At 39.8% G+C, this 11464-nt stretch overlaps 1 protein-coding gene across 2 annotated transcripts in view; it reads right to left on the bottom strand.

Moving 5' to 3' along the window:
- Nucleotides 1–2189: 2189 nt before the first annotated feature.
- Nucleotides 2190–11464, bottom strand: part of mafgb (v-maf avian musculoaponeurotic fibrosarcoma oncogene homolog Gb) — a 40926-nt gene continuing 31651 nt past the window's right edge. For both annotated transcript variants that reach the window (XM_036585980.1, XM_036585979.1), the window contains exon 3: nt 2190–10247. In XM_036585980.1, coding sequence (XP_036441873.1) covers nt 9768–10247 — 480 coding nt within the window. In that variant the 3' untranslated portion in view covers nt 2190–9767. The remainder of the gene's footprint in view (nt 10248–11464) is intronic.

Here is an 11464-nt window from a genome sequence, read left to right as displayed (position 1 = left end):
TAAACTATTTGTAGTTAATTTCTTAACAAATCTCTCCATCCTCCTTGTATGTTTTGGTCAGTTAGTATGTGTCATTTTGATTTTATACTTTTCCTATTGTCCCCGTTGTCTATGTTCATGCTGTTTATATAATGGAAGTTTCTGGTTCTTGAGAAGGCACTATATAATAAAACCTATTACTATTATACTTAGTGATTAAGTCCTTCATGCACTGAAACGGAAGCAGAGCAGGAAAAGCATGAAATCATTTAGGGCAGGTGGACTACAGGTCCGGCCTTTCTGAAAAAGCTCTATAGTCATAGTACAGGATTTGCTACAGGATTTCTACACACACTCACACACATTTTCTGAAACCGCTTATCCTTCTGGGTCAGGGAGGAGAGCTGGAGCCTATCCCAGCAGTCACTGGGTGGAAGGCAGGACAACGCAACAGTCCATCGCAGGGCAGACACACAGGCACATACATCCACACACACATACATTTACAGGATTTCTATACAAATCTTATTTCTTATTGTAAATTAAGACAATTACTATAATTTACTACATAATAATAGCTTATAATAATAGATTACTATATGACATTACTACAGGAATATTATCTAGATGGAAAAGTATTATAGAATATACAGCACTTTAAACGGTTTCTATTATTTTGTATGTTATCCTTATAGTATTACTATAGATCTTTGCTGTAAAGGGGAGGTGAGAAAACCAGGGTTCGCAGTGTAGGGTTTTGAGAGGGTTTTCTGGCAGACTTATATATTGGTGGATATATTCATAGTATATTGTGTGAGGTTTACCCCTGTGGTTTTTCACTAGCTAGTCATGACTTGTGATTGCATCCTGTTTAATATTGGTGAAGGAGAGCTGTGCGAGTCTTATGGCAGTGAGCAGTCTCACCTTTACTGTCATCTGTACTAATACTGCTTCCTATGCATTGTGTTTGAAAACACAGCTGTTACCATGTTGGCAGATCCCTTTTATCTGTGGCTTTATTGTCTGTTGTCTAAATTAATTTGGATGTATGAACCTTAATTTATGCCCCTTTTTAGGTAAAGCAGACGAGTTTTTTTTTTGGTTTGTTTAAAAAAAAGTGTCAACAGTGTCATCTAGTAAAGGAGCGAACAAGTGTCATTTTCAACCATAACAGCACAAATAACTGACATGAAAATTATGATTATTCATATATATATTTATACATACATATATTTGGATTGCCTCATGCCTCATTTTCTCTTTTTTTCTGGGGACGGACTCCCATGCCCCTGCTGTAATCTGGAATAACACTGGAAAAGACAACATTTAAAAAAACACATCTGGAGGAAAATAGAAGGGATAGAAGGATATTAGCACCACTTCCATGCAGTAGTTTTGTAGTTTTCTACAAATTGACCCATTTCTGAAAATTGTGCATGTGTAAGAAACAGAGACAGGGACAGTGAAAGAGTCAGTGCAGCATTACAACAGATTTATGACAATGTCGTGTATATGTTGTACGAAAGAAAGAAGGAAAAGCATTCGTGTCTAAACATGCACTCATTTATATCGAGAGAGAGAGAGAGAGAGAGAGAGAGAGAGAGAGAGAGAGAGAGAGAGAGAGAGAGAGAGAGAGAGATTGAGAGAGATTGAGAGACACAGGGTGAGTGAGTCCCGGGGTTTCCACGTTGAGCACAAAGACGCTGTAAATCCTGTTGAAGTGCCAGAAACACGTCTCATCCGAACAGCAAGGTCGTTATCTGACCGAGTAATAAATGTCCACCTCATTCACTCACGCTGCAGCTCCGCGAGGACAGCAGGTCTGTCAGCGGATGAATAGCGAGCGGCGCGTCCCCGAGGAGCCGGGAGCGCGCCGAGCCGCCTGCGCGTCCCCGTGAAGCAGCGAGCGCGCGCCCAGCCAATCCCCACTGACTGTGTCATGTTTTACTAATGTCAGGCCAAAAATACGTCCGCCGAGAGGTTGTTCCAACTAGGTCATCCTCTGCTACATCTCTAGGCTTTTTATAGGTTCCTTAGAAAATAAAATAAAACGTGGCTGAGCTGTTCACGGAAAAATAACAACTGTGAAAAAGACACTCAATTCACCAGATCCTTATTGTTTGACAAATTAGGTCACACAATGACAGAAACAAGGCACAGAGACAAAGACTCGGCCCAACACCCCTAAAGCAACAGCCTGACCACCACTGTGTTTTTCAAAATGTATTTATTGGTCATATACAAAATAAAGTAAGCTGTATATCAACAAACATACAGTATATACATCAATAAATTAAAAGACGCCCCAGACTGACTGATACAGTTAATTTCATTGTTATATACCAATACATTATATTACTTATCTACAAATTGCAAAAAGTACAATAACTTAGTTGATAAATACTTACAATTAAATGGACTTTTACTGTATGTATATTTCCCATACAAAGTACTGTGATAGAATTTATTACACCCCATACAGAAAAAAAACAGAACAGATTCTTTTTTTATATAGACAAAAGTGTTACTTTCCATGGTCATAAACTCACAATTTTATAGCTTGAAATTTCTCACTGTATACTTTGGGACAACATCGAAAACATTGCTCCTATGATCTATAATCAGGTTAGTCGTTTGCAGTCTTCAGCTCACCGGTAGATATGGACAATGTGGTTCAAGTGAGGGGAGAAAAAAAAAAAAAAAGAAAAACAAGCAAACAAACAAACAAACATTGGTCTATGAAACAGAAACAAACTTAGTTCTCCCAAGTGCTGCATACAAACTGATCTTGCATTGAAATTATGCATGTCTATTAGAAAGCTGACAAGCCGAAAGAAGCACAACAGTGCCATCAATACAAAAGATACAAAAAAAAAAAAATCTTACTTGGGGGTCCTTGTTGTATTGATTTACGAGTCATGCAACTGGAAGAAAAGTCATGTGGTGTGATAAGCACATCCAAAACAGGAACGGCAAAGACGTTAACAGTTGCAATAGCAGTGTGATAAGAAGTTAATCATTTAAACGTCTGAAAACAAGCGTGGCAGTCAGAAGTCGAGGGGGGAAGAAAACTGGGTTTCTTGGTTAAACCTTAACGAGAGACAGGAACGCAAAGCCTCTTTGAAGGTTTCAGACTCATTTGTCTTTGCTCAGAAATGAAACCTCTTAATGCTCGTCCCAGGAGGCCTAAAGTAAAACTCTATGGGGATCGTGGCAGACCAGAAACACATCTGGGCTATCAGCGAGGCAAGAACGAATAGAAGTCATTCAATACAACGTATCAGTGTAGCACAGCGTGGTTACCACACTAATAGTCACACTCGGGAAGAAGTAGGACAAAGTCTTGCATTTTTAGGGTAGTGCCCACAGTGCGCCCAGCAACAAAACTGGACACTTGAGACTAGACTGCGCTTGCTCAGCCCATCGCTTCCTATTGATCTGCTGACAAAGAGCAGGCCATGGCTTGGCTGGGGGTCATCTAAATACAAGCTGCTGGTTGTTCTCACCATAATATTCAAGCCAGTTCTGCCTGCTGTTCCCAGGATTGTCTCACTTTGCTTTTAAAGGGGATTTCCAATGATTTTTCTGCATAATCAAGTCATTAAGATGTGTACAGTGTCATTCAGGGTGGTTGGATGTGAAACGCTTTGTTTTAGAGAAACTCACCAAGTGAAAATTATTCACAGTGCTGGTGACAGGAACCAGATGTCTGAAAGAGCTCCCTCACAGAAAGACTACATGAAACGATTACACACATGCTGCCTGATGCACGAGTCATTATTTTATGCAAGTTTTGAGATTTTTTTTTTTAAACCACAAGGCATAACAGTTTCCAAAGAATTTTTTTTCCAGATTTATCACTATTTTATCTTGATCAACAACTCATGAAGATTCACTGGTCACTTTGGAAAGTAAATACAATATTTGCATTGTAGACATCCCGACCCCTGGTGCCCATCACCACCACTGCAAAGAAATCAGAGTTCAAAGAAATCACCAAACCACTTTGAATGACTTCACATCTCAAGCCCTGAATTATGCAGAAAATTTGAACAGTCAGTGGAATTCCCCTTTAATTACTATTGCCTTTGGTTACTGGGACAAAGCACTATCGTAAATGTAATATCTATAATCAAAGCGGTAGTAAGATGTATGAATATATGATATAGCTCCTGAAAACTCAACTGTTGAGGTAAATGTTAATGATTGTTTAACTTTCTAATGTATATTAGATGAGACATGTTTAATCTTCAGTGAAAGTAGACTAATACAGAAAATCTGAAAGGAAAATCTTTGTGGTAACTGAACTGCAAGGACAAAATAAAGATTAAAAAAAATACATCCTACCATGGGCCCTCCCTACTGCACGCTATATTTGCATATAATTCATACGTTTACTTCTACACCAAGTCACCAAGACGACGACAACAATGACGTACGTGAACAAGCCAAGCCACTCGTCCTCTCCCGCAGTGGGAAGAGAAGATGAAGAAAGGAAGAGGAGGAGTGTTAATAGTTAGGCGCGGTGGCGCTACCTGGAACACAAGCACTTCAACGAGGAGCACGCCACTGTTCACTAAGTAAGCTAGTAGAATTATTTTTAACCCTTAAAACACACTGCTCACATTATGTCGGACAACGCCACAGAACTGCCACAGCCAATAGGAGAACGCTACCATTGGTTACGAAAGCAACGCCAAAATGGACCAAAAAGACTCCATTACAGAACAATTTCACAGATTAACCAGTCAGAGGAAGTTCATTTTCTTGATTTACATTGATTAAAAAAATCCATATAAATATACCTACAATGTGTATCCAAACCTAAATGCCAGATAAGTGCAGCTTTGAGAGGAGCTCAAAATGTATAAGGCCTGATAGTACCCCACTCACCCACCCACCCACCCACAACAGCATGTGCTGATTTCCACTTCAATGCAAGCAAAGCCTGACCTGGCTCTTACTGCGAAAAATCAATGTTAAGAAAACACTTCCATAATATAGCCAAAGCCATTCAAACAGAGTTTCTGTGTATTAAAGTTACAGTCAGTGCATTTAGCGATAGCATCCTTTTGGGGCTGTTTCAAGTTGCCATGTTTCTAGCTTTACTCACGTTTGCCAAAAATTGTTAGTAGATCTTAGTTCAGGTTATGATCATATTGCCCAGTGGATATGCAAATACATAAAAAAAAAATTAAATAAACAGGTTTCTGATTGTAGATTTAAGGACAGTAGCTGTGTGGTTCTGTTTGGATTGTCACTCAGCTCTGCTTACAGTGCCTGCTAGAAAATGGGTGGATTTCACAAAGCAGCCGTATAACTTCAGCCCAAAGTTAAGGCTGTCCAGTACTAGAAGATAGGAGACATTTCTATCAGACAGTCCTCAATTTTGGGCTTACATTATCTAGCTTACCGAGCAATCCTGCTTCGTGAAATGCTCCGCGGGGGGGGGGTTTAACCCAAGTCTGCAGAGCCACTGCATGTTTCAAAGTGTAACACACCCGGTTCAGTTCATCTTCTCATTATGAAGCCCTTCATGAGGTGAATCGGCTGTGTTAGAGCACTGAAACTGTGCTAGACTGTGGCCCTCAAGGCTGGAGCTGGCTTAGCCAAGAATCCAAACTCTGAAGACAGTATTTCATAATGTAAATGTACAGTTTGAGCTGGTCAGGGCTGAAAAAAATTATGATTTTGGCTGGTGTGAGGCTTTCTAAGGCCTAATTGAGCTAATCAGGGTGGTTTAACGTTAAACAGCTTAACATTTTTATGACATGAAAACACAAAAAAAAAAAAAAATCAAAAGATTTCAGTACCATTACCGCGTACAGTGCTTGTATAACATTTTCTTAGCATAGACTAAAAGGCATGACCTTCCACCAAATCATTTAAGGTATTTCTTTTCGAGATCCGCTACAAAATACTTCTGTAGCACTCCCTCAACCTGCGGTTCAAAGAGCATTCAGTGGCAGTACCAGGGAGGCACTCAGCACTCCAACACAGAACCTTCTGCTGGAATCCTTTAGCGCAAGTATAAAGCAGAAGGCTCCTTTTGAAAGACAACAGGAGCAAAGAGAACACATTGCTTTTGTTTTTTGTACGTTGATATCAGTGCAGTGTCACTTCCCTGGCATTTAAAGAAAATGACAAATAACCAAAGAAAAAAAAAAACACAACATAATACATTAAATATAATCTACCATATAAACATTTTACACCAAAAATATAAAAATCACATCACAAAAAAAAGGACTTTATCAAACAGAGGTGATGAGACCGCAGGATCCTTAATCGTATCCCACAAACCCTTGCCGAAGTTCCACTTTCCTGAGAATTTGTCTCTAATAGCTTTGCTTTTTTTCTATAAGAGGAGTAGAATAGAAATCTAGTAAGAATAGTTGTTGCTAAATGGGGCACAAAGACCCAGTCTTGCTGATGTCAAGGAAACTGTGTCCAGTCCCTTTGGCATTAGAGTACAAAAGCACTCACCGCTGCTACTCAGCAGCCTTTAAGCCTTGATGTAGAGTTTAAACCACCAAGGGCCACTCCAAAATGCCTTAGACAAGGAAGAGCTATGATTAAGAGCATTCAGTTCATTTACTACCTATTGCTCATTAAGCGAATACAGCTTTTGAACTAACTGACCCCCAAAGGCCAATTCTGGGGAGGAGCAGAATGTGTCTGTAAAGCTATGTTCACATTACCAAAGTGGCACAAATCCAATTTTCTTGCTTTAAAGGAATGGTTTGGTGAAAAATCAAATTTACACAGTTGTCCACTTATCCCAGATGTAGTTATTCAGCCATGACATGTTTGGTGTTCAAATTTTGCTTCTTTAGTTTAGCCTTGTAGCTCAAGCACTAATGATGCAAACAATAGAAGTCAATAGTTGTAAATCTACAAATACATCCCTAAAACCTCTCAACCAACTCAAAAAGCATCCAGGTTTTTATTAAGGTCATGCAGACTCTTCAGGGCTGAATGATGTGTGGAATGATTTTTCTCACCAACATTAAATTGCATTTTTTTTTATAATTTAGGGCCCAGATCTGCTTTTTTTGGGCCAAGAACAGACTTCTAGTCAGTTGTGGTTATACTGTGCACAGCACATGAGAGTTCAATTGGTTTTGACTGGTCTAACTAATTTACAGGCAGCTCACAATCTCTGTATTATTAGATTAAAACTTAAACCTTCAGAAAACTTAAACAGTGTAATATAGGCTATAATCAAAACTGCAGCCTTCATTTAAAAAAATGCATTCTTTCAATTGCAATTTATAATAATGATTAATCTTCTAGCTGTACTTGTCAATGTGTTGTAGGACACAGTATAAATTACTGTGAAATATAAAGATTAACAAAACACCATGCAGCTGAACACCAGGGGCAGCCACTTTCCACAGTCATTTCTGTTGTTTCAATTTATAAATAACAAATGAAGTAATAAAATAAGCTTTGGGGATGTACTTATGAAAAGATTTGGGTGACTATTGACTTCTAATGTTAGCTACACTAACCTGGTAACTTCAGCACTAAACTACTTTGGACTCCAAACACGTCTTGACTGATTGACTACAACTGGGGCAAGTGGAAAAGTGGATTTATCGCCCAACCATTCGTTAAATGTGACACAGATCTGATTTTTTAAATCAGATGGGAACCCCTTTACATGTAAGTCCTAGAAGGGACACATATCTGATTTGAGGTCATGTGACCTTGATGAGAACAGTCAGATCAGCATTCATGTGTTTTTTCCCCCCACACTGCACATGCATCCTCACTGTGCGTTAACATGGCAGTAGCACCGAACTTGAAGTTAGTGTCAGTAAATGCTGCAAAAGCAATGCGTCTTTCTTCACCTTTGTCTCATTCTAATAATGATCAGCTGAAGGCTATTCAGAGCAAATTATCACTCTGATGAAGGCTTGTGCTGCTAGTGAGTTTCTTTGATGGTCGTGACGCACAATGAGCAATAAGGCCTGTAATGTGAACATAGCCTAAGTGACCTCTGAAATCTATTAAATGCTATTTGCCAAAACAACTGCATGGAGGGAACTAGAGGATTGTGGGTAACGTGGTTCCATCACCTTGGTTTGGCCAAAATAAGAACAGAAGAGCGTCACATCCAAAAAATAGTGAACAGTACCATCACCTTATCACTTACACGTCACACCACACGCGCTAGTCCACAGTTTTACGCGCCTAGTCACTAGAAAAAGCTATCAACTTCAATAGTTAAGCCACTTTTGGTACAATTGCAAAAAAGAGATATCAAACAACTTTAGATTCTTTTTTTTAAATGTTTTATAAATAATGCAAGATATTCTATGTGTGTGGTTTTTATATAAAATTCAAGACTCCACCATATAGACAAAGATTCTTAGAATACGTTACGCAACGTCACAGCGACAGATTTATGGTAAAGCTTGTGAGAGTTCACCGGTTTATGCAACCAGACAGTCCCTATTTCAAATAGAGAAGTGTTTTTTCCTTTTTTTCTAATCTAAGAGCAACCTTTATCCACTTTGTTAAAGGGGACAAAGGAACGAGGGACAAAATCCCTCTCTGGAGCTACTGAAAGGTAAAGACAGGGGAAACGTACTAACCTAGCAATCAGCAGAAAAGTAATACTTCGTATTCAAAATAACACAAATAGTAGTTTTACCAGCATAAGACTATGTAAAACACATGACAAATATTCACTAGCTCCATGAAGGAAACAAAATCAGTTTAGCTTTTCACAACATAAATATCTTATTGCCTTGCCAATAAACTTTTACAAAAAGAAACAAATCCTTTTTTTTTTATTTCTCCTGAAAAAAGGACTACCCAATCACATAAACTGGTCTCAGTTATCCTGATAGCTACCATACGAACAACATCAGCTCACTCTCCTCGTCTCCCTTTTCTGCAGTGGCTGGTCAGTGCACAACATTAGGCACAAATAAAGGGACGCCATCTTTTGCGCAAAAACTCGAGCTGAAGTATATAGCAGAGCATGTTCAGGACATCCATCTCAGATGTGATGCAAGATCTAATTTTGTGACTAAAGACCAGTATAAAGAGGGGAAGGTGATGCTGCATCAGCACCGATACTCCGAGATGGTCCCCTGAACAAGCTCTGACTCATCTTTAAAGTATTTCTCATGAAAAATAGCCATTCTTTTCATTCCTTGTCCATAGTTCAGTTCAGATGCTTTACAAGCACGAGGTGGAGGAAGGAACAGTATGAAAAGTCTAGACTTTTCAATCAGTGTTTTGCGACGAACTCCTCTGAAATACGAAAAAGGACGGAAAACAGCAAAAATACAGCATATCGGAAACACAACGAATCTCAAAACGTTGCATAAAAATCACAAATCGTCATAAAAACAAAACACAGAAAATACCATTAACATTGGGCCCTAAACAATAGTACAAAAACAGAACACTATATAAACACAGCGCTCACTGCAGTCACTATGGACATCCACTAATACAGATTTGCTGCATCTTTTTCAAAATTTCTCTTAATTTGGAGACGTTTTTGGAAGCCCAGGTGTTTTAATTGAAGTGTTCTTGATGTGGGCTCTTCCTTTTCGCAACCGCGTACAGAAAAGAGGCTGGACTGACCACATCAGTGGATGCTATTATTAGGATGTGGGGAGGACAACCTGTTTTGGATGCCCTTCACCATCTCCCATCTGGTCGGGTGATATTTGTACCAATTTTGACCTTTTGACCATAATGAGGTGTGCCTAAATTGTGATGCACTGACCAAACCTCTTGCGCTCTCCCAATCCTGGCCTGTACTAAGACCTCGCGTCTGTTTTGGACTTGACTATCGTGATGACGCTGGTGGCCCCCACCTTTCCCGGTACGAGGGGCCCTATGACGGAGGCCAGCGGGCCGCGGGCGGAGACGGGCACTGCTGCGTTGGTGACTGGCGCCACGGGCCCTCGAGCCACAGTCCTGGCAAAGCTCTGTAGCGCCTCGTACTTGGAGCGCAGGGCGTCCAACTCTACCTTCATGCTAGCGTTCTCTGAAGCCAGCTTCTCCACCTCCTGCTGCAGCTCGGCCTTCTGCCGCTCCAGCTCCTCCTTCTGCGTGACACGCTTGACGCGGCAGCTGGCGGCATAGCCGCGATTCTTCAGCGTACGCCGCCGCTGCTTCAGCTGTAAGATCTGCTCCTTTGACAGGCCACGCAGATGCTGGTTCAGCTCCCGCACCGACATGGACACCAGTTCGTCGTCCGTGAGGCTCGTGCCATTCTCACCCGGCTCCCGCTTCACCTGAGGAAACGGGAGAGAGGAAAGAATAAAGAAGTTAAGAAAAAAAAATATTATACATTTTTACTGTACTGTTCCTCCTAAAAACCACTTACAAAGTTGAAGTTTTTTAATATTAAAAACTACCATAATTTTTTTCACACAATCATTTTTTAACCTCATTTTAAGCAATAGAATCAAACAAGCTTTTTGTTAGTAGATATACTTCCACTGCATATATCCATGTCAAATTTACACAAATTGACTGTACCTGTAAATATGAACAAAAAAGTATGTAATCGTAAGCATAAGCAAACACAGGGTAAGGAAACCAAATTAACAGGGAAAAGTATTCAGACACCACAAATTAATAACATTAGCACTTAGTTGCAAAGCTGCTGTGGGCAATTACAGCTTTGAGAAGTCTATGGAAAGAAGTGTTTAGCTCTTCACAGCATTGTGGTTCAATTTTGTCCCATTCTTCTTGGCAAACTGTCTTCAATTCCCAAAGTTACCAGGGTCCCACTGTTGGACCCAGTTTCAAAATCCATAAATTTTCAATGGGATTCAAGTCAGGTTATTGGCTGGGCCATGCAAGCACATTTACCCTTTTTAGAAATCAGTCTTTTGGCTGCATGTTTGGAGTCGTTGTCTTGTTGAAACATCCATCTTCTCCCCTTTTTTGGCTTTTGAGATAAAATTCTCCTCTAATATCTCCTGCAATATTGCTCCCTTTGGTTTCCTTCGATGCCCCAGGGCCATTTGCAAAGTAGCCGCCCCATATCATGACGCTTCCACCTTCATACTTCGCTGTTGGTGTCCTTGGTATCACTTACCCTTCTTTCACTGAAAGAAATTTTGTCTGAGGATGACCAGTTGTGGTTCTATGACCTTTCCACTTGGATATTATCAAATGTGATGTACTGACAGGGGTGTTTAAGGTCTTTGGGCTAGGGCTTCATAGCTTTTTTCAGCATGATTGCTACTTGTTGCATGAATTCTTCACTACCAATGGTAATGGCACAACCTGACAGCAGCAACTCGCATTTTTAAATTTAAATCTTTGCAGCACTAATAGTAGAACTTAATTTCTTTTTTAACCTTTATATATATTTGTAATTTAATTAAGTTTGTGCTTATAAGTACACATTTTTGTTCATACTAACATACTTTTGTACAAACATAAAAGAAGTAGATTCTAAGTGGATATATGCACTGAAAGTATATTAAATAACAAAAGC

The sequence above is a fragment of the Colossoma macropomum genome, unplaced genomic scaffold (genome assembly GCF_904425465.1).
Source record: "Colossoma macropomum unplaced genomic scaffold, Colossoma_macropomum, whole genome shotgun sequence".
In the NCBI taxonomy this organism is placed as follows: domain Eukaryota; kingdom Metazoa; phylum Chordata; class Actinopteri; order Characiformes; family Serrasalmidae; genus Colossoma; species Colossoma macropomum.
This window is presented reverse-complemented; position numbering and strand designations above follow the sequence as displayed.